Here is a 24,033-nt window from a genome sequence, read left to right as displayed (position 1 = left end):
CTATTGGATTTATTTTTAGGAGGTCTTGTGGCACAGTGGTAGCAACTCTACATCTGGACCAGAAGTTCCAGATTCAAGTTCCGCACCAGGACTTGTTGCCCACGGAAGTAGCATTCATAACACCGTTCAATGCGCTGATAATCAGCGTGGGAATCCTTCCACCACCTCCCCACTATTCCCTGAAAAGGGAGAAAAGTTGTGTGAAGAGATGCTAAAAATAATCCTAATTTTTATGGTCCCTAGTTTTGGCCTCCTTACTTTTTTCATGCCTATCCTATCAAACCTTGACATAATGTGAAAGACCTGGTAACCCATCAGTCTTCTCTTTACTGGAGAAAAGAACACCAGCCTGTCCAGGATTACAACAATAACAGGGTTAGGTTGTTCAACCCCTCAAGCCTATTCTGCCATACACTTGGACCCTGATTGACCTGCATCTTAACTCAATTTACCAGCACTGGTTCTGTAATATTCCTCCCTTTACCAAATAAAAAAAATTATCAATCCCAATTTTGAATTATTTCATCATCTCTGGCACTGAAGGTTATAAGGATAAGCATAGGCGATTAAAATGTTTGAATAAATATGATCTATTCTGTGGTTGTTCCACAAACTCATTGCATTGTGTGAAAAATACTAGAGTTGCCTTACTTTGTCCTATTTCAGCAGATACATTAAAAAAGCAATCTTAATGTTGGCCAATGCACACTGCAAAAAATCTTCTCACACCTTTGGCTTTCTAAGTTTATCATCCTGCATAAATTACCCTCCCTCTGTCACTTTCTATCACTGCAGAAAAAAAATCCCTCACTTTCTGCCTTTCAATAAATGAGTTATTTTTCCTGTCATGCTCTTTGCACTGCCAAATATTCCAATGTCTCTTCCTGTCACCTGGTGCTGCTGTACTGTGAACTACTCTGTGAAACACTCTTTAAAAAGTCACGTTCTAGTTCTCCATCTGTGAATAACACAATCCAAGCCAGATGTTGCTGCATTTCAACGGCAACAATAGCTTGTATTTATATAGCATCTTTCATGTAATAAAACATCCCTTAGATGCTTGACAGGAACATTATAAACCAAAAGATGAAAACAAGGCTACTGAAGGAGATATGGGGGAACATGAGCAAAAGCTTGGTCAGAGTGGTAGGTTGTAAGGAGCAACTTAAAGCAGAAAAGGGAGGTAGAGAGGAGGAGATTTGTAGAAGGGAATTCCAGTTCTTGGAGTCCGGGCAACTGAAGGCACTGCTACCTATGGTGGACGATTAAAATCAGGGATGAACAGGAGCCAGAATTACAAGAGTGCAGATATCTCGGTGAGCAGTGAGGCTAGAGAATATTATAGAAATAAGGAGGTGAAACAGTGGAGGGATCTGGAAACAAGAATGAAAATTTTAAAATCAACACATTGCTTACCTGGGAGCCAATTGAGGTCAACGTGTACAGGGGTAATATGCAATGGGACTTGGGGCAAGTATTTCAAAGTATGAACTGCACCATTCCATGTTGCCAAACAGTGTTTTTTAAGAAATGGACTTCACAAGCTAGTTAAAAGGATGCTTTGGTGAAAGGAACATTTTCTTCCGCATTCCAGTGGCAAAATAGCCAACTTGTGCACTCAGTTAAACCTGAAGTCTTTAGAGACACAAAATTTGGAAGGGTTTTGTGGGAATAAAGCAAAGCTGATAAATATTTGAGTAAGTTTTGCATAAACTTCAGTTACAGATCTCAGACACACATTTTAAGCTCTCTTATCACCATATGCAGATTTGCTGAATCAGTGACCAAGTCCAAGACACTGATGAAGCACACAATTACCAGCTGTGAAGAGTGTGTGCACTCTTAATGGTGGCTTAAGGAAAGTTTTCATTGCAGACTGATGAGCAAAAGGTCTCTTCCCTAAAAGCACTGCAATTGTCCCTAAGTGTGGGTCGAAATGTAAAACCACTCAGTTTGGCAGTAAAATGGCAATCCCATTCAGAGGTGCTATGGGAAATGGAAAAATCCTGCTCTAGTGCTTCAGTTATTAGGCTAGTGTTAAGTCAGAGTGGTGGAAGAGAGTGGAAGGTGCAATGCAGAGTGGAAGGCTATGCTGTACCTCCCTTTTGAAAATTTAAATCCCACCATGGCCTTGCTGTCTTTATAGCCTCTGCAAGTACTGCACCCCACTCCAAGAACTTTCCCTTTCACCAAATGGACCTCTTCTACTTAACCCCCCTTCTCTTTGCCCCACCTTGGATGCTTGCCTTAAGCCCCACTTTGAGGGATTTGATCCCTAATCCCTCCTGTTTCCCCACCTCCCTCTCCTCCTTTAAGACCCTCCTTAAAACTCATCTCCGGCAAAGGCAAGGAATTCCCGGCCCCGCCAGGGTGGGATCCGCCCTGTGGGATGTGGTGGGCCAGCTTTCAGATTTTAGCTTGAGGTCTTCTTCAAGCAAGTGGCACAGTTCCATCATTGTCTTCCTACCTAACCATCATCTCCTAAGTCACCTCTCCTCATTCAATCCTGGGTAATCACACCTGAAATAATTCCTACGGATGTTGGAAGAAGGGTCATACAGGCTTTCGGCCATTGACTTTCGGCGGGACCGGACAATCCTGGCAGCAGGCAGGGTCGGAGAATCCCGCCCAAAACTTTTGGATACTATTTCTAACCTTTCCGTCTTTGGCTCACATTGTGAAATGCTTGGGAACATTTTTCTAGGTTAAAAGCTGTAAATGCCAAATGCTGACAACAATGTTCAATTCCAGGAAAAGAATATGAAAATTAGTGCATTCTAAAATTTCAAAGCGGAAGTGGCAAATAAATGTTGTGGGAAGTCAGTTCTCACCTGAGTGATGGGTGTTTGCACTACAACTCCGCCAATGATTTCAGTCTTGTATGGAATCTGCTGCTTCTGGGCTTCTGTTGTAGGCCTTTTTAGTTCAGCACTGGGTTGTGGGTCATTCACATTGCCCTTTGGCACCTGGCAATGTAAAAAAAAAATGTTAAATGTCAAGAAAACAAAAGTACTGCCATATATACACCATCTAAGGTCATATTTGGTCTGTAATTCTTTCTATTAGCTACAGAATAAGGAGTAGATTCATCACTCATTGATGCAATTTCAGAAATGTCAGCTTTGTAGTCTCAGGTGGTTTCAAGGAACCGTTTCCTGTGCCACCATACATCTCAATTCTGAATCAAATTAGTACCCTTCCTTCCTCAAACATTTGAAGATGTCCCAGAGCTATTGCTGTTGCTTGCACAAACTATTCCTTTGTTCACAGAATGATCACAAGAAGTGCAAGCCATTGGATTCTTGTCCCTGTGAAGGACATCCTGAAATTCCTATGACGTTGGAAAAAAGTTGTTTAACAGTTGCCAGAAAGGAAAAATGACAAGACCCCCGTAAGATGTTACAGCATCATGTGACCACAGACCACCACCCCTGCCACACCTCCCCCATCCCGCCCCCAAATCCTCCAAACTCCAGATAACAGCCACAAAACATGAAGCAGAGTGTGGTCCACCCCATCAGTCCTAAGTATATTTAAAGCTTCAGAAATTCTCCGCTCTTTTTCCGGGGACAATGAAAATGTGTGTAGAACAAAAGAAAACATGGCAATGGTGCGATGCGTAACCAGCTTTGATTCAGTTGGGAGAAGGGCCTTATTTTTCACCCAGTACCTCATGCTATCCTCTGATAGCTGAGCAATATATCCCTCTCAGTATGGTACTATATACTGAATTGTCCGCTGGAGGCTTATTCTCAAACCGAATCACCTGTATATGCTCATTTAATTTTCACAAAAATACAGCAGCACCCCCACTCCACGCTGTCCAAGTGCAGGGCCATGCCTCAAACATCCCTGAATCCCACCTCAATGCATCCAATCACCACACTCCATCCCCCACGCTTGAAAATGGAAGGTGGCGGGGACACAAGTGGAGCTTGGTAATAAATAAAAGGGAGAAAAATAATTTTGAAATCAGAAGTAAAATCAGCGAGATCATGAGGTTACGTTCAGATCAGCCATGATCTTATTGAACTGCAGAGCAGGTTCGAGGGGCCGAGTGGCCTACTCCTGCTCCCAATTCACATGTTCGTATGTCTATAGCATGTCAAGAACCGACCCATATCTTGTTGCAAACTGCTATTGTGCTCAGTGTATCAATTATGCAATTGACCAATAACGTCTAACATCTGCTGCTCACTGTGGTGTCTCAATACTCAGACCACTATTCCCCAGAATCTTGTGTACCTGTTTATATATTGCACCAATTTCTACTGATATGTGCAACTCCTCTCACCTGAGCATCTCTGGCTGAAGCTGATATGCTATCATTTAAAAAGGGGGATACTGTCCTTTGGTACCTAACTGAAATAACAAGTCACATCATCCCACTCAGAAACTTCTCTGGCTTTCTCTGTGCGTTTATCAAGTATATGTACTGTTCCCCTCCCATTTTTTTTTGATTGTACTAAAATGTCCTTCTGCCTCCTCTGAAGACCAGTCTCCACTAAAAATGCGAACTTGTCTGTTCTCTCCACAGACACTGACTGACCTGTTACAACTGTCCACCATATTCTGTTTTCAATCTCGTCATTGAGGTATTTGTGGGAGCTTGTGTGAAATCTAGCTGTTGATGCTTTAACCACTGGGGCTTTCAAGACTAAGATAAAACCATAGAACAGTTACGGTGCAGAAAGAGGCCATTGAGCCCATCCTGTCTGCGCTGGCCAAAAAGAGAAAAAAGGAACTAGCCGTTCATTTCAATCCCACTTTGCAGCATCTGGTCCGTAGCCTTGCAGGTTACAGCATTTCAAATGCAGATCCAGGTACCTTTTTAAATGAGTTGAGCATTTCAGCCTCAACCACCACAGACAGTGAATTCCAGATGCCCACCACCCTCTGGGTGAAAAGGTTTTTCTTCATATCTCCTGTAATCCTTCTACCAATCACCTTAAATCTATGCCCCCTGGTAATTGACCCATCAGCTAAGGGAAACAAGTCTTTACTGAATACCTTATCTAGGCCCCTCATAACTTTGTACACCTCAATTAGGTCACCCCTTAGCCTCCTCTGTTCGAAGGAAAACACTCCTAGCCTATCCAATCTCTCGTCATAGCTGCAATTTTCAAGCCCTGGTAACATTCTTGTAAATCTCCTCTACACTCTCTCCAGAGCAATTATGTCCTTCCTGTAATGTGGTGTCCAGAATTGAACACAAAATTCCAGCTGTGGCCTAACCAGTATTTTACACAGTTCCATCATTACATCCCTACTTTTGTATTCAATACCTCGCCCAATAAAGGAAAGCATTCCTCCATATGCTTTCTTGATCACCCTGTCCACCTGTCCCGTCATCTTTAAGAACCTGTGGACAGGCACTCCAAGGTCTCACTTCCTCAACCCCTCTCAATAACTTCCCATTTATTGAGTATTCCCTTACTTTGTTTGCCCTCCCCAAATGCATTATCTCACACTTTTCAAGATTGAATTCCATTTGCCACTTCTCCGTCCACTCAACCAAACCATCGATATCATTCTGGACTCGACAGACTCTTCACTATCAACTACATGGCCAATTATCGTGTCATCTGCAAATTTCCCAATCATGCCTCCCACATTTAAGTCTAAATCATTAATATATACCACAAATAGCAAGGTCCCCAACACTGAGCCCTGTGGAACACCATTGGAAACTGTTTTCCATTCGCAAAAACATCCACCGACCATTACCCTTGGTTTCCTGTCACTGAACCAATTTTGGATCCAACCTGCCACCTTCCCCTGTATCCCATGAGATCCCACTTTCCTGTCTAGTCTGCTATGTGGGACCTTGTCAAATGCTTTATTGAAATCCATGTAGACAATATCCACTGCACGACCCTCATCAATCCTCCTTGTTACTTCCTCAAAAAATTCTATTAAGTTAGTAAGACACAATAGATTTTTAAAAATTCAATAATAGTATGAAGGGATATGGAGCTAAGGCGGGTAAATGGAGCTAAGAAACCGATCAACCATGATCTAACTGAATGGTAGAGCAGGCTCGTGGGGCTGAATGGCCTATTCCTGTTCCTCTGAAACATTCAGAAGTTGACTGCTGTATTAGAGTTTGAGCAGTAATTGCGTGGGCTGAAGCAAAGTGATACCTGTTGAAGTCTGAAAGAAGGAAGCATGCCCTCTCTACAACTCCAGCCATTGGGGCAGAGTGACAATAGCAAGTGGTCCAAGACACTTAAAAGAGAAGGAACATTGGAAAAAATGAACTTACTGTAATTTTGCACGACTTGTTTAAGGCATCAACCCAGTCAAGTAAATCATTCTTATCATTAGCTTGTAGAAAGTAGCGGCGTAGACCTGCATTTATAACTGCAATTCAAACAGATATGGTTTTACTACACTGTTTTCACCAAAATACTTTACAGTGCATTGAACAAGTAAACAGTTAGCAAGGTTCAAGACATTTAGCTACAATGGAGTTGGGTGGTGTGGAGCAGTAAGACTTGGATTCTTGGCTATGATTGCCCAAACGAGGTGCAGTCAATTTAAGATCTGCTGTCCTGGGATGCTGCAAGTGGAGGAAATCACACCAGGACTTATGCATCCATTCTGGATGAAGAAACAGTAAAATGGAGTGAGGCAAACACAACACTGATGCAGAAAACAGGGTCTATGAGCAAGTGCCTTGTGGGCTAGCTGATAAGGTGAGGTGCAACTTCATGTACCCAGTTTAGTACAACAGTTTAGTACTCTCCACAGAAGGTGGCAGTGCGTTACGTTGGCCAGGAGACCACAGGAGATGGTTACACTGTTTATAATGTCCAAAAATAGTTGTGGGTGAAGGTGGCATGCTTTAAGAAAAACTCATGCGGAACCTCTGAAATACTATAGAACAAAGGTGCCACAAGCGAACAGAACATTCTGTACTTCCTTTTTTAAGGCTGTTACCACTGAGGAGGGATGTTGGCTCACATCTGACTTCTACACTTGGAGACAAACTGAAAGGTCACATAAAATGAACATGTGGAGATAGTTCCGTTGGCTTTAACAACCTGCCCACATACTCTTTCATCCGTTCCTAGCTTGTGGTTGATTTATAACACCTGCTTTATCTGCACATCAGCATACGTCAATTCAGCTCACTAGCAGCTTGATGTGAAATCTGGCCAATTCATCTGCTCAGGAAGGCCTAGCCCCAAGCCTAAAGAATCAAACTAAACCACTTGTAAAGTATTGAGTTGTCTTATGCATGACTTAATTGTCTATAAATCCTGCTTGCCTTATTCCCAAGTCTCAAGCCTTTGATATTAACCTCAATGTAATGGTGACTATTTCTTATGTCCAAATCATGGTTGATATTTCCAGGTTGCTTGACCTTTTTTTGCATTAGCAGCAACACAGGTGATATTTTGGGCTGAACTTTCCCACAGGATATGGAACCCAAATTCAGTCCCAGGACCAGGTCCCCACCTCGTGTCTTTCATAGTGATGCCACTGGTCTAATTTTCGCGAAGGAGCTCAATTAACACGCCACCTCCATATCTTCTTGAGTTGTCTGCCTGAAAGCAGGTCTGACCCACAGCACCACAACCTCCGCCATAGGCAGGGCAAGGAGGCAGATCCCAAATCCACCCCAGTCAGAAAGGCGATTACACCCCGTGTTGTTGGCAGCAATCTGATCTACACCAGCTGTCCAGCCAACTGGCTCCACAATGACTCCGACTTGCTGTAGCAACATGCACTTTTACATGTGTGTCTACACACTCTTTTTCGCTTTGGAGAACGGTGGGCAGCACTGGAAGGATTTTGTAGGCTGATCAACAACCTGCTTTCAGCCATGGCCAACAAGTCTTGGAGGGGGATTTGAAGGGGCCTTCCAGCTCAGAGACAGAAGTGCTACTAACTGAGACACAAGCTCCCAATAGACTACCTCCAGTCAGATATTTTCTTTACAGTTCTCAACCACCAAATCCATAACTGGTTCATCCTTGGCTTTTCAGGGTATCAGCCATATCCATGGCTGTAACTGTAAAAGCTTCCATAGGTATATGAAAAAGAAAAGATCAGCAAAGACAAATGTGGGTCCATTACTGGCAGAGACAGGAGAATCAGTAATGGGGAATCGGGAAATGGCAGAGAAGCTAAACCATTACTTTGTGTCCGTCTTCAAGGAAGAACCTCCCAGAAATAAAAAAGAACCAAAGGACTAGCTGGAATGACAAACTGAAGGAAATTAGTATTCGCAAATAAGTAGTGCTGGAGAAATTAATGGGGCTGAAAGCTGATAAATCCCCTGTACCCAATAATCTACATCCCAGAATCATGAAAGAGATGGCCATAGAGATAGTGGATGTATTTGTGGTGATCTTTCAAAATGATATAGATTTGGGAACAGTGTCTGCAGGTTGGAAGGTGGCAAATGTAACCCCACTACCAAAGAAAGGAGGGAAAGAGAAAACACGGAACTACAGACCTGTTACCCTGACATCCGTAGTAAGGAAAATTGTAGAATCTATTGTGAAGGATGTGATAATTGGGCACTGAAGAGTCATTACCACTCGAAATGTTAACTCTGTTTTTCTCTCCACAGATGCTGCTAGACTTGCTGAGTTTTTCCAGCATTTTCTGTTTTTGTTGTAATGTTTCCAAGTTTGCTGATGACACACACTTGGTGGGAATGTGTGCTGTGAGGGTGATGCAAAGAGGCTTCAAGGAGATTGGGGCTTAGTGAATGGGCAAGAACATGACAGATGGAATATAATGTGTGAGGCTATCCTCACTTCCTACTTTGGTAGGAAGAATGGAGGTGCAGAGTATTTCTCAAATGGTGAGAGACTGGGAAGTGTTGATGTCCAAAGGGACCTGGATGTCCTTGTTCATCAGTCACTGAAAGCTAAAATGTAAGTACAACAAGCAATTAGGAAGGTAAATGGTATGATGGTCTTTATCACAAGAGGATTTGAGTACAGGAGTAAAGATGTCTTGCTTCAATTGTACAGAACCTTGGTTGGACCATACCTGAGAACCGTGTACAGTTTTGGACCCCTTACCTTTGGAAGAATATAATTGCCATAGAAGGAGTGCAGCGGAGGTTCACCAGACTAATTCCTGGGACGGCGGGACTGTCCTATGAGGAGAGACTGAGGAGACTGGGCCTGTATTCTCTTGAGTTTAGAAGAATGAGGGGTGATCTTAGTGAACTTACAAAATTCTCAAGGGGCGTGACAGGGAGGAGGTAGATAGGATGTTTCCCCTGGCTTGGACAGGGTTGGTGGGTGGGGGTTGCAGAGTGTGGTCTAGCACCAGGGGATACCATCTCAGAATAAGGGGAAACCCATTTAGGACTGAGATAAAGAGTTTCTTCACTTGAGGGTAATGAATCTTTGGAATTATCGATCTCAGAAGGCTATGGAACCTCAATCATGGAGTATGTTCAAGACAGATATTGATAGATTTCTAAATACTATTTACATCAAGGGATATGGGGATAGTGTGGGAAAATTGCAATGAGGTAGATGATCAGATGTGATCTAGCTGCATGGCAGAGCAGGCTTGAGGGGCTGAATGGCCTACTGCTGCTCCTATGTCCTATGTAACAGTATTGCATTTAGTGTTTTTGGTGACAGAGTCCTGATAACATTTTCCAAGAAAACTTTCAGAACCCCATCGGTTTCCTCATAAATGAGGCTGGAGGTGCACTTAACAACCCCATGTTGAGCGAAGTGGCAAATGGCAACAGGCCACCTCCATGTTCACTGTCCACTTAGGGATGGTGGTCAGTTTCCAGAAGTGGGGGCTCATGACGGTGCCGGTCCCCACTGTGTGAGCACTGCGAGTTGCTGCTGAGGCCCAAGCAGCAATAAGTGGCAGGCAGCTGCCATCAGCATCAAGGGAGTGGCTGAGAGAGACATCAGGAAGCATCCATCTCCACACTCAAATGGCAAGGCTGTGAGGTGGGAAGGCAGTAGCCTTGCCACTTTTTGCTGGTATAAATTCAAACTCAATCCTATGTAAAGCAGCATCTACCTCACTGAACAGTCACCTCCTCTGACTTACCGGGGTGCAGAGATTGGGGGGAGGGGCGCGGTGGGGTGGAAGGTGGGATGTGCAAAGCCGGCCAGATAGAAGTCCGCTTACAAAATGCCCGCTAAGTATCTCACTAAACGGCTTCACTATCTGTCCACCGCTGGGTGGTACGTTGCCATTGCCAGTACTTTCACCTCCGGAAAAAGCATGAGGGGCCGGGAACAAGTCAAGGAGCCAGCCCAAAGCTTTCACTTTGAAAATTTCAAGCGGGGCTGGGAAATTCTGGCCTTCATTCCTCCGGAAGTGCACTCTGCTAACAAAGTCCATCCATGGCTCTTATAAATTCTCTTTACCATAGCAACTGGGTTGGCAGCTTAAGGAGGGAGGATAATTTAAAGAACTCCAAGCCTGGCAAATTAATTATAAAATAGTGCGTATTAATACTTTTTTGCCCAATTCCATTTACCAGCATTTCAAGGCTATTAAATTCAGGATCCAGGCACAACAATTTCAGGTCATGATGTGGCATTGAGAAATAGAGATAGTTTAAGTAAGTTAAATTGGTATTTATAGGTGTTAGGAATGAGTTTTAGCTTTAAAGTTTAAGTTTTATTTGTATTTCTGTATCTGTGTGTTAAGAAAAGTCAAATGGAGTTTTAGTTTCACTTTAAAAAGGTGCTTGCATTCCTATTAAGTGTTTATGACTTAAGAAGTTAAGCAATTACAAGGGTAGAAGAATTGGGCGGTTGCCAAACAACAGGGGTCCAGAGAGGCAGGTCCCACCAACAGACAGACTAATAGAAAAACTAAAGAAACAGCAGTTTTAAGTTCAGTTTGAAGCCAAGACCCCAGAGAGACTGGACACTGGGAGAGGGAGCTGCAGATTTCCCAAAAGAACCAAAAGGTCCTAAGGCCAAAAGAGTGAGACAGAAACTGGAGAAAATCCAAAGAAGATCTTCTAGTCAAAGGAAGGACAGGAACCTGGACAAGGTCCTGTTAAGTGAAATTAAGAGTGAGGGGCAGAGAGAAAAGCTCTAAGCTTCAGATTTAATGAGACAAAAGCTGCAGAAAGCAGATTTAAAGCAAGAACAGTTTGCAAAGAGGCAAGAAGGTCCAAAGAGACAATTGTAGGTCTGTAACTCTTTGCTATGGGCATGTGAAACAGTGGTGAAACAAACTGTTAACAGCTAATTCAGTGAGAGAGAGTCTGTGGAAGATAGCGTGAATGTATGTAGTGACCCGGGGAGAGGATCATCACAAGGAGAGTTCGAAATCCTGGAGGTGAACCCATGTGGAAGGCACCTGAGAGAAAGGCTTGGGAGAAGATTCCAAGGCAAGGTCTTGGAGCTCTTGGGCAAGGTCAAGGCAAGCTCTGAAGAAGAGTCATATAGATTCGAAACGTTAACTCTGTCTTTCTCTCCACAGATGCTGTCAGACCTACTGAGTTTTTCCAGCATTTTTTGATTTTGTGTCTTGGAGAGTGGAGATTGGAAACCTGCGTGTGAAAGACAGAGTGCAGCGAGACCGGTTAGCTCAAAGTGTGACAAGCGTCTGGGGGGAGTTGAGGAGAGATTCATAACATCTGATTGAGGTGGCATCTGTCACTTGGTTTCAGAGTGTGGTGTGTCTGACCACAGGTCGCCATAGGTGTACATAGACTGTGTACTCATTGTGGACATTAGAGTATAAGATAGCTTTTGTAACTTGTGTATTTTACAAATCTGTATATATCTGTAAAGGTATAGTTGTGGGTGAAGGAGTATTGTAATATAGTTCATCTTTTCTTGTTGATTAAATGCTTTATTCTTTTGTTAAAAGTTTGTCAGTTGACCCCTGTGACTCTGTTCAGTAGCTACTCTCCACGTATCTAACCAAAGAAATAAAAGTTAGGATCTATCAAGCTGGGTTCCACTCTGGGATCAGGCTTGTCCAGAAGTAACCTCAGCTGGGGATCGTAACAGTGGCACCAGTGAGGGTTTCATTTCCCCAAAAAAAAAATCAGGTGGTGGCAAAGAGGCATTAACCAGAGAAAAATATTGGTGAAATTGGGAATGGCACGCATTGAATGAGAACAAAAATATAGCTCAATGAACTGAGATTTCAACCTATTCACCACTTGCAGTATGTCTGAAAGAATCAAAATTTCAGGAATTTTTTTTTCCAAAACCTTCTGGTGAAATGTAATAACTCTTAGAGCTGTGACAGGTATGATTCCCAACATTTGCTTGAGAGATAAGCACCAGTCATATCACGACAATTGGTTACATTTACATACAAATATTACAAGCATTGCAGCTCAGATATGGTAAATTGAAGCAGATGGATTCAAACACTTGTGATTACAAGGTGATAGCTGAACAGATTTGAAGTCTGTGCAACACACACTACAGCAAATATGAAATGGCCAAAGTTGCTCGAAATATTTTTCTGTTGAAATGGGACCTTCAGAAGGTTATTGCATCAGACAGTAGCACAAGGACTGTCCTGCATATTTGTACAACAATGGAGGCAGAAGCAGCAACAGGATCACTGGGTTTACAAACCACTGACATAGCCACAGATCAAATCCATTCTGAGGAGGTGTCCTCTACACCATAGTTCCTGACAGGAACAGAATCACAGAGCAAGGGTGTGAGAAGTGATGACTTCTCTAGAACAACTGAATTTCACAGCAGGGAGAAAAGGTGTTCCTCCAAACTTGTCCATCACAGTAGCAGGACCACTGTACCACATTGGGCATGTTTGCTGTTTGAAAACTTGTGCATCAACTTTGAGGAGCTTAAATTATCCAATTGTTTTACACTGAACATAGACAGTGCCCAATGAGACTTAAGAAATTCCAAGGATGGTTAAAGGTGCACATTGTTAATATTTTAAGTGTCCATATCAAACTTAATCACCTACCAAAGCAAAATTCAACTTTTGGTTTCTGCTTTGCAGTAGCTTCACTGACCTAAAAAACCAAAGAAAAGTTAGATTAGAAAGATTCTGACTGAGCGCCCACTTTACCAATAGCAGATGATGTGTTTAGCCAGGAGCACTGAGGTTCTATAACATTGATGGGCAATCTAGGCTAGTGAGTGAGTCGCAGGAGAGGCCCTCCTTCATCTCAGTGGACCGTAAGATTGAAGTCGGGCATGTGCACTAACCCATGAATAAGATTAAATACCTTTAACACACGCTGAATATTTTATAACAAGTCATAGAAAATGTTTCCAGGATTCCTTCAGATTTGGAAGCTGTCGAGCACATTGGGCAGAACCTACCGGAAATTTTGTTCTGTGAGAGGAATGGTGTGTTTCATAGAGCAGAATTTTGCCCTTGACGGTCGGGCAGGCCTGACCGACTCTGCGGCGGGCGGGCAGATGATCGCCGCCGCCGAAACGGGCCCCACCGCCATTTTAAGGGGGCGGGCCAATCAAGGCCCACCCAGCGTGTCGCCCGATGGGAAGCGCTATGCAGAGGGGGGGATTCGCCAACTGCCAGAGTGCGCTCCTTCTGCGCATGCGCACGAGGCAAAGTGCTGCCTCAGGGTGATCGCTGAAACTCTGTGAAACTCTAAAAATAGAAAAATTTAAAAATCACGATTTTTAACATGTCCCTCTCATGTGAAAATGTCACATGAGATGGGACATGTTAGTAAAGAACACAAACACTTTATTAAAAGTTTTTTTAAATCACCTACCCACCTGCCCATTGGGCCCATGCGCCGACCCGAAGTTCGCACGGGCCCCTCAAAATCCTGGGCAATTGGAAAGTTAATGGCCTTAACGAGGCCTTTAATTAATGGCGGGCGCGTCCCACTGCATAGCGCGCCCGCCGACCGAAATATCGCGATGCCGCACGCTGACGTCAGGACACTGGCGTGCGGGCTCCGCCACCCACACGCCAGCCAGAAGATTCTGCCCATAATGTCTCTTAACGTTGTATTTTTTTTGGAACTGCTATCACCTTGTTGCAAATTAAGCAAAATGGCCTCTCTTTCTGTTCAATAACAAAACAATCCAGCTTCCAACTCTCTTTTACCATTCTGCTCTCATCACCGGTTTTCCTCTTTTTGGCTACTTCTTCTTCCTCCGTACTTTTAGATTTTGCACTCAGTTTCCCTTCTTTATCATGCCGCTTCAACACAAAGCGAGTCATTATATAATTAGGGGCAAATTAAATTACCGGCAAAAGTAACATTAAAAAAAGTGCAACCTCCCACGTCCACCGGCGTCGTAACTAAGACAGTCTCCTGGGCTAGGGTAATTTTCCTAACTGCACTTGCATCCCTAGAATTTGCGGGGCGTGCCGATTGAACCATAGCAGCACTTTGGTTGGACGCAGAGGGAGCGCACGGCTCTCACAGTCAATGTCATGTGCAATCAGCATGCACCTCACTTCACATGCCCTTGCTTTGCGTTGCTTATCACTTTAGAAATACTGGTAGGAAAAAGCTATGTGGATGGAAACCAGTGGAATCTGGCAACCCTGTGCATGGGCAACGGTCAACAAAACGTCTCGTGGACCGCACTCAGAACCCTGATGGGCCGCATGCAGCCCATGGGTTGCAGGTTGTCCACCACTGATGTATAACAATGGAGCTGATTCCCCTTATCCAGTGTGGGGCAGTACTCGGACGGAGCTCTAGCCGAGAATTCATGGGCCCACAGAATGGACCAGAAAATGAGAGGCTACAAGCCATTGCTTTTCCCATCAGCACTCCCTGCTGCTGCCACTGTACGCAACTGGGGAATCAGTTCTCACCTCCATTGACTCGAAGAGAACTCTCCTTGAGGTTGGCAAGGGTTCAAAATCCCAATGTTGAGAGTCGGTCCTGCTTATAAATATTGCAGAAAACTCAATACCCATACAATGGAAGCATACAGTTGTGATAGTCTTATTTTCAAATGAAAAATTCTCAGTCTGGTAGCTCTACACCTAGAGAACATTGTTCCATGTTTTTCTTCTTTCAGATGCTGATGGGCCTGTTGTTTATCCTCAGAACTCACAGCACTCTCTACTTTTCTTTTGTTCTCCAACACAAGAGATTTACATTTTTAACTGAGGCACTGTAGCAGGAATCAGCAATGGTTCAGTAAGCACTCGTGAAGTTTCATGTGACTGGGTCTTCAACAGATTTTCAAGGTACTACTATTCTTAACACTTAACCATGTGAAGAATCCCTTTATCTTTTGAGTAGCGTGATGGAGGTGGTTTACTCCAATAGCCACAAACTGTGACTCAGAGGCTCGATACTTACATTTGCTTTATTTATGCTGCATGCCCCTGTTGGCACAAAGCCATTTCAACTGCGCATTGACTGTGAAACTAACCAACAAAAGTGACCTGAATTCTGAATGCACTGAAGCCATGGGATGCACAGCTAGCGCATGACATGAAATCGAGCTTAAAAAGGTATGTGAGTGCTCGTGGTGGTTCTCCTGCAATCTGCAGACAGTTGCTGCGGACTCAGTGTTAAAACAAAATCGTCAGAGAGTAAAAGTCTGAATCAAAGTAAACATTTTGTGCACAGAACTCATTCCCTGGAGGGAGGTGATTTACAGCAGTCCGTATAGAACCAAGGCTTGCCTGATGCATTTCACAAGTTGCAGCTATTGCCTCACATCAATTACACTGCATAATTCATGCTTCATATCAATCTTAGGTTTTAATCTTCTCCTTGCCTCAAACCCCTTTTCCTCTCCTCCTCTTCTGAGAGCACTAACTCTTGCGGGGCTCCAGTCATATGGTCATAAGCAGCCCATTTGGACCTTGTGCATTAAGTGTGAACTGATACAAAATTGAGAACCCTGATCAATAATGTCTCTCCTGAAGCCACAGGAACTGAGCCCAGTGGTGTTGCCCTTAATGCTGCTCTGGCTAACTTTGCACAGGCTAACAGCCAACCTATGACTTGCTGCTGTGCTTTACTAGAGCCAGGCTATTCTTTTACCTACCGTGCCATCTTGGAAGCCAGCCTTAGGTTTCAGCCATGGAAAATATGTTTGCAAAAGACTAATCGTACCCCTGATTGCATCATCACATGTTCCTCCACTTATGACCAAGGTTGATTGTCTTGCTAGTGCATGCTGCATGTCGAGAATATAATGAGTGTTTTACTAATGTCATCTTAACCCCCCCAGGTTTTTGTGTCCTAGAAATAATCTCATAGCTGCGTTCTTCTTTGTAATTTGTACAGGTTTTTAAAAATTAATTCAGTGGATGAGGCATCGCTGGCAAAACCAGCGATTATTATTGCGTAATCCTAATTGCCATTGAGAATATGGTGATGAGCCGCCTTTGTGAATACAACTGAGTGACCTCTTCGGCCATTTCAAAGGGCAGTTAAGAATGAACCCTATTGCTGTGACCTGAAGTCATTTATAGGCCAGACTGGGTAAGGATGGCACATTTCCTTCCCTAAGGGACATTAATGAACCGGGTGAGTTTTGATCACTATTTGGTGGCCACATGGCCACACTTACTGATACCAGCTTTTTACCACAGATTTCTCAAATTAATTCAATTTAAGCTCCTCTGCTGGGATTTGAACTAATTTCTCTTTTCATTAGTTTGGCTTATTGGACTAAACCTGAAAGTGTTTCCCTACAACAGGGATGACTGGAGACATGTAATGATTATTTAGACAACTGCAGGCTGAAAGCTGACTTGCGAGTACCAAACTGATAAGAGACAAAAATTTTAAGAGGTAGTCTCAGATTAAGGAAAAGTTTTCCTTCAATGTCTGGGAGACATATTATAGATGAGACAGATACTGAAAAGAGACTTTTCTAGGCAGCCTTTCTTCTCATTTTGAAATAGGCTTTTCGTTGAGGGCTTCATTTAAATTCAGCCATGAGACTCTGAGTCTTTACAGTACTTTCCATCTCCACATAACGAACTGGAACTTAAATTTTTGAGTGTTAATGATATAAGTGTTTTCACCATTAAAGATGCCAACAGACCTGGAGTTTCCCCACAAGATGGGTTGGTTACGGGATGTGCAATAGCATTGTATAGTTGTTCAACCATTTTCTTGACTGAAGAAGTTGCATTGTGATGGGATGTGGGCTAATTCCAAAACAAGACCAAAATAAGAAATTGCATGTTCTCATACATACAGGAAAATGCTAGTGCACTTCAGAAATAAACAAGTGAACTTTCCACTTCTGTGTGGATGCAACTGGTTCCTATGCTATCTGTTCAATCTTCGTAGCCCAAACGTGACAATATGTATTGACTAACATAAACTGTGAGTGCCTCCTAATCCAGATTGCTGAAACCTTCCTCTTATGAAACAGTGACCTACAATTGCACCATGTGTGAAGTTAAGCCACTGCCACAAAATTTAGACACTGCAATTAGAAAAAAGAAAGCTCTGTAAAACCTCTCCCGAGTACCTGTGTAAATGACTTTAAAACACTCTGGTTCAAAACGACACACACCCAGACTAGTTACAGCTTTTAGGGGTGTACCTTTTGGAGGAAGGGAAAATGAGAGGGAATGTCAATTGTTACGATGTACACACACGCTCAAAGAAACTATTTCACAAATATCGTAGAGATTTGAAACGGAGGGCGGAATCGTCCCAGGTTTGCTCTAAGTGTGATAGCAGGTGGGTAAAACGACCTTTAACCCACCGGCCATGATGGTGGGTTTTCACGCTGTATCATCCCAAACCCACCACATTACTTTTGCATTCCCAGAAAACAAGCCGTTTCCATGGCGGGCAGGCTCTCATTCGCCCACCACGCCATCACCTCACCGCTTCATCATGCCAGGCACCAATTTAAAGTACAGCCGCGCTCAGTGCTTCCAGCCCAGGGCTGCAGCAGAGAAGACATGGCCCTGAAAGGCAAGAAGACTGCAGCCCTCAAGCACCTTTTGGATACCGTGGAGGCCCTGTTATGATGTCTTCTACCCCTGCTCTGTGTACACGCAGAAGAGGCAGCCACATTACCACTCCGGCTTGGTAGGCAATGGCAGTGATGGTCAGTGCCAATGCTGCATAGAAGAGGTTGGCCATCCAATGCAGATGGAGGATGAATAATCTCATCCGTGCAGCTGGGGTATGGCAACCATCTCATCACGCTAAACTCATACACCCAAGCCCATCACACGTTCACTGGCATCTCATTCACTGTCAGCTCAAGAAGGGGCATCACCACCAATTATCACACACATACCCTCATATGTCCATCTGGCCTTATCTCCTCAGCCCTCACCATCTTGAGGCCACTTGCACAGATCAACGTACGCCCCCACACACAACCTGGGATACCCTCCTTCTCCAGTACAGCTCTTCCCTTGCCTGAGGCCACTTCTCCCCCTTCCCTTAGCAAAGCTTTGCCCTGCATCCATTGAAAAGCCACCGACATATGGCTGATCTGGTAGGTAGAGACCTACCCGTGAGCCCCCTAAAAGTGATGTGGTGCTGTTTGTGAAGCCTGGCGCTGATGACTTTGAGTGCTGACTGAAGCAAGGTATGCAAACAAACCTTGAAGCCCCAAGCAAAGTGCAGCCTACCAAGTACACGCCCTATATATGCTGCTGTGAAACACGTCAGCGTGTTTTCCCCCTCCGATGTGGGCGGATGATCCTGTGCGGGCGGGGGTGGGGAATGAGTCCGGCAGGCTGGCCTCAATGATATGCTGATGTATTACAATGAGGTTCCCGATGTCCGATGGCAGGCTGTGTTTTGCACCATCGGCTGGCAGAGCGGATGATCGCAAATTGGTTTCACAACATTGTGAAACCGATTTTTGGCCTTCTCACCATATTGTCCGCTCAGGCCACCGAACACGCCCGACGCCTGTGGGCACGGAAAATCCCGGCCTACGTCATTTCATGAAGCATTGAAACACAGGGGTGGACACATTAATAATTAAAGGACAAAGTGAGAGAGTTTGGAGTTAATGAGTTAGTCACAAGAAACAAGTATACAAGCTGCGATAATGTTGGAAACTGCTGGAGCGTTATCAACTGAAACTCTTCATTTTATGATTGTTCTGAATCTATTGATTTATTTGTTTACTAGTTGCAACAGTCTGTTGGTGTTCATCAAATTAAATAATGAAAGGACTGGATTGCATGCTTCTGGATCAGAATTGCAGAAACTTGCAGCACAGGAGGCGACCCATTGTATCTGTGCTGGTTCTTTCAAAGGTCTGTCCAATTTAGTCCCACATTCCATTTCTCTCCATGATCCTGCAAATTAGATCTTTTCAAGTAAGTCCAATTGCCTTTTGAAAGTTTCAATGGAAGTTAACTCCAGGTAGTGTGTTCAGATCTTCACAACCCCTGTGTGAAGAAATTTCTCCTCACTTCCCCTTTAGTTCTTTCACAAATTATTTTACATCTGTGACCTCTGCTTACCAATCCACTCACTGGAGGAAATGGTTTCTCTTCCCTTTCTTTATCCAAATCCTTCATATTTTTGAATATCTCTATTGGATCTTCCTTTCACCTTCTGTGCTCTCAGGAGAATAATCCCAGCTTCTCCAACCTCTGCAAATAACTGAAGTTTTTCATCCCATCTTGGTAAATCTTCTCTCTACCCTCTCCAGGGACTTGTTGATAGATTATTGGGAAGGATCAGAGGGCATGCATTTAAAATTACACAAGCGTTGGAATCGACAAATGTTAGCTGATCCTTCGTTCCCGAGAGAGCTTTAAGCCCCTGGAATGCAGACAGCGAGTGTGTGCTGACTCTCTGCAAGCCTTCAAGAGAAAGTTCATTCTTGGCTGGCGCAGAGATTTCACCATGAAGGAGCTGAATGGATTAACAGTTAGCATACGCTGTTTGGTTTGATCGCCCGCATGGACTGCAGTTGCCTGAGGGGACTGGAGAGGAACTTTCTAGAGATGTATTCCCTCTATTGGACCCGTGCATTTTTCCTGTTTTCTGTGCTCTCCCGCAGAGATTATTTGGTTTTTTGGGCAGGGGAGGGGCAGTGGTGGGGGTGGGGTGGAAGGTAGCATCTAGTCACAGTGCTCCAGGCACAATGGACCACTTTTGCCTGCCTGGCATTTTTTGTAGGTTGGTATTTGACTCTTTGCCATGGTTGCAATTTACAGCACACCCTATCCATGTAGGATACATGGCAGACCACTCTCAGGGGTGGTTAAGCACTGGAAACGTGAGGTAATAAGCATGCCAAGAATCTGCTTGTTGATCTTCCTGCTTCTCAAATGATGGGGAGGTAGAGAAGTTTGATGGTGGGGGCAAAAGGCACATTGAGTGGCAAACTATTCTCTCCAAAGAACTAATCATGCCTCAATCTTCATGCTGTACTAAGTGGGAGGCAAATCCATTAGGAAATGACATTACAGGCTAAGCTTCTTTCCCCCCACCACGATCTTTCTTATTCTCACAACTAGGCTACAGTTTCTGCAAGCAGACCAAGTGCCTTCAGGGTTGCAAACTGTCTATTCATTTTCTCATACATGGCTTCGAGTAACCCAGGTTAACAATTAACTCTGAAGCCCGGTCAGTCACTTACTGGTGAATGCCTGGGATCTCCACCACATTCTTTTGTTGGCAGAATGGATAAAAAAGACCACATCAGGCAGGATTTTCCCCTCATCGGGCAGGCACAGCGGGGCAGGCCCGAGAATGGCCACGGAACGGTCCGCTGGCATCGATCGGGCCCTGGCCACAATTTCACGCTAGCTGGCCAACTAATGGCCAGCCAGCATCTAACATGCGCTAACAGCCTCAGTGCTGCTGGGATGGCGGCGGGAGGAGCAGGAGCGCTGAAGTCTGCGCATGCACGGGCGTGCGCTCAGTGAAAACTCCCTGAAGGCACCGAGCTGCCTCAGGGAGCTGAAGATTTTTAAAATGAAAAACGAAGATTTTACAAACAATATAAACATGTCCCCACATGTGACTCAGTCACATGAAAAGGGACATGCTAAAAATTAATTTTAAAAAATTTTAATTATTTTTTACTTCATTGTTGGAAACCTCATCCCACCCTTGGATGAGGTTTCGCAAAAAATACAAAGGCTGCCTGGCCTATTCGCCCACCCGCCAACTGTGAGGTTGGACAGACGGCAAAAAATTCTACTTAATTAGCCACTTACGGGCCTAAATAGGCCTCTTAATTGTCGGCGGCGCGCTGCCGACTCTTGTATGCACCTGCCCATCGAAATATTGCGCAAGTGCGCAATGACGCTGGGATGCTCGCCCGACATCATTGCGCGCTATTTCATGCTCAGGCGTGTCGGGCACTTGCCTGCAAGCCAAGCTGAAAATCCTGGCCATCCACTGACCACTAATGAAGCAGCCCATACCAGCCTTGAGCAGGACTCAGACAACATCTGACTCGCAAGTGGGAGGTAACATTTGTCATATAATTGCCAGGCAGTGACTCTCTTCAACAAGGGAAAGCTCTGTCACCTCCCCCTGACCTCCAGTAGCAGCAGCATTGCCAAATACCACAAACTCTCTTCCAAGCAAAGCCCCGCCAACCCCAGATAGCATCATGGTGGGGGATCACTACTGCTCAGAAAATTAGATGGACCCAACCATTTGAACACCATGCCAACCAGAGCAGGCCAGGCTACACTGCAATGAATGCCCCACCTCTGCAAAGCCTTGCCACTATTTACCAGCCACAAGTCAAGAATATGAAGGAATGCTCATCCCTCACCTGGATGGGTGCAGTCAGCATATTCAAGTCCCAGCAGTGTTCTGGGCAGAGCAGCCTGCTTGATCAGTGGGCCCGTCACTGCTTACATTATTCCACTCTCGACCACCAACATTGTATTTTATATAATCTACAGAAACACATCCAGTTCAATCGAATGCACCCCATCGCCCAGTCACCAAGAAGCACAAAAGCAGTGATAACATTGGTACACGATCAGCTCCAGATTTCCCGCCAAGCCACACACTATCCTTATGAGGAGAAACATAGCTATTCTTTCATTGTCACTGGGTCAAAATCCTGCAAGTCCCATCATGGGAGCAATATCCTCATAAGGACTGCAAACTTTACAATGTAGCAACCCAATTTTTGACTGTGTTTACTACAGCTCTGCTCAGCAATGCTGATATTCTCTAACACTGTATAGATAACATGTGTGTCTTAGCCAGTTCTCATTGTCCCTTGCATACAAAAAAACAGCAAGAAAACTGATGACCACAGGAAAGAAAAGAAACACTGGCATTTATACAGTGCCTTTCACAACCTTAGGATGTGCCAAAACACTTTAAAGCCAATGAAATACTTTTGAAGTGTAGTCACTGTTGCGATACAGGAAATGCAGCAGTCAGTTTGCTCACAGCAAACTCCCACTAACAGCAATGTGATAATGATCAGATAGTCTGTTTTTAGTTGAGGGATAAATACTGGCCAGGACACCAGGTAGAACTCCCCTCCTTTTCTTCAAAATAGTGCTATGAGATCTTTTAAGTCTGCTAGAGAGAGCAAACCAGGCCTCGGTTTAAGGTCTCATCTGAAAGATGGCATCTGCTATCGTACTACCCTGAGTGCCAACTCAGATTTTTGTGCTCAAGTCTCTGCAGTCGGACAAGCTTTTGACTCAGATAGACGAGTGCTGCCAACTGAGCCACAATTGACACAGTTTGTCCAGGACAAACGGATGTTTTTTTTCTTTTGAAGCTCTGACATATTTCTTCAAGGTGATATAACCCATCAGTTTGAGTTTCAGTTAGCATCAAAGCAGTAATGGTGTTTTGTCCTGCACCAGTAATTCAATCCTCAATCCCACTATAGCTGGCTCTCTAATTGTTTAGCGGTCTGCATCTCTTTTTTCTTTCATGGGATGTGGGCATTGCTGGCAAGGCCAGCACTTGTTACCTATCCCTAATTGCCCTTGAACTTGCTCGGTGATTTCAGAGGACAGTGTAAAGGAAACCACGTCACTGTGAATCTGGAGACACATGTAGGCCAGGCCGGGTAAGGTTGGCAGATTTCCTTTCCTAAAGGACGTTAATGAATCTGATGGGTCTTTACAACAATCTAGTCATGGTTACCATTACTGAGGCTAGCTTTTTATCCCAGGATCATTAATACAATTTAAATTCCACTAGCTGCCATTGGGATTTGAACCCATGTTCCCTGAGCATTAGCCTTGGCCTCTGGATTACTGGTCCAGTGACATTACCACTACACACTACCTCCCCTCTCCTCTGACAGTCAATTCACAACATTTGAACACCATATCTGTCTCTGTCTTTCTATTAAAACACATTTAAAACTGGTCACAAAGCATATCATCTATCTTCACTTTAATTGGTATCTTTGACTGGGTGTCAATTTTCATCTGAATTTTACATTCCTATGAAGCACCTTTGGACTTTTGACTCTGTTTAAGACATTATATAAATCCTAGTTGTTTTTGTTGCACAAAGGCATTTGTCTCTTTTGGAGCCTGTCCGTCTGCTGCCTTCCATTTTGAAACAGTGAAGGAAGCACAACCTCCATCATAGTAAAACTTCACAAAGTGCTTCACAGGAGTGATTATCAAAGCAAATTTGACACTGAACCATGTAAGGAGATATCAGGACAGATGACCAAAAGCTTAATCAAAGAGGCAGATTTTGAAGAGTGTCTTAAAGGAGGAGAGTTGGAGAGAGAAAAAGATATTTTGGGAGGGAATTCCAGAGTTTAGGGCCCAGGCAGCTGAAGGACTCAGCAGAATAGATCTACGACTAATTTAGTGGGTTCCTCCCACTAAGATGAATGTAGACAGTGGCAGTAGACAGTGGTGCTAACTTTTTTTTTTATTCGTGCATTGCTAAGCCAGCATTTATTGCCCATCACTAATTGCCCTTGAGAAGGTGGTGGTGAGCTGCCTCCTTGAACTGCTGCAGTTCATGTTTTGTAGGAACACCCACAGTGCTGTTAGGAAGGGAATTCCAATGTTCTGATCCCCTGCTAGCTTTTCAGGGGATCCTTTTCAGGCCTCTCCCCACTCATCTGCCCTCCTTCCCTTTCATTTCCAACACAGTGTTGCAACATGCACTCAAACATTTAATTCACCTTGGCATCCCATGCC

General features: G+C 44.1%; 1 protein-coding gene across 1 annotated transcript in view; it reads right to left on the bottom strand.

Moving 5' to 3' along the window:
* The window catches only part of LOC144694890 (pleckstrin homology domain-containing family A member 2-like), a 103,968-nt gene that overhangs the window by 27,038 nt on the left and 52,897 nt on the right, over positions 1-24,033 (bottom strand). The window contains exons 4-6 of the mRNA XM_078565621.1: positions 12,925-12,973; positions 6,266-6,363; positions 2,832-2,966 (exon numbers count right to left, since the gene is read on the bottom strand). Coding sequence (XP_078421747.1) covers positions 2,832-2,966; positions 6,266-6,363; positions 12,925-12,973 — 282 coding nt within the window. The remainder of the gene's footprint in view (positions 1-2,831; positions 2,967-6,265; positions 6,364-12,924; positions 12,974-24,033) is intronic.

Source organism: Cetorhinus maximus, chromosome 20, assembly GCF_964194155.1.
Source record: "Cetorhinus maximus chromosome 20, sCetMax3.hap1.1, whole genome shotgun sequence".
NCBI classification, from domain to species: domain Eukaryota; kingdom Metazoa; phylum Chordata; class Chondrichthyes; order Lamniformes; family Cetorhinidae; genus Cetorhinus; species Cetorhinus maximus.
This window is presented reverse-complemented; position numbering and strand designations above follow the sequence as displayed.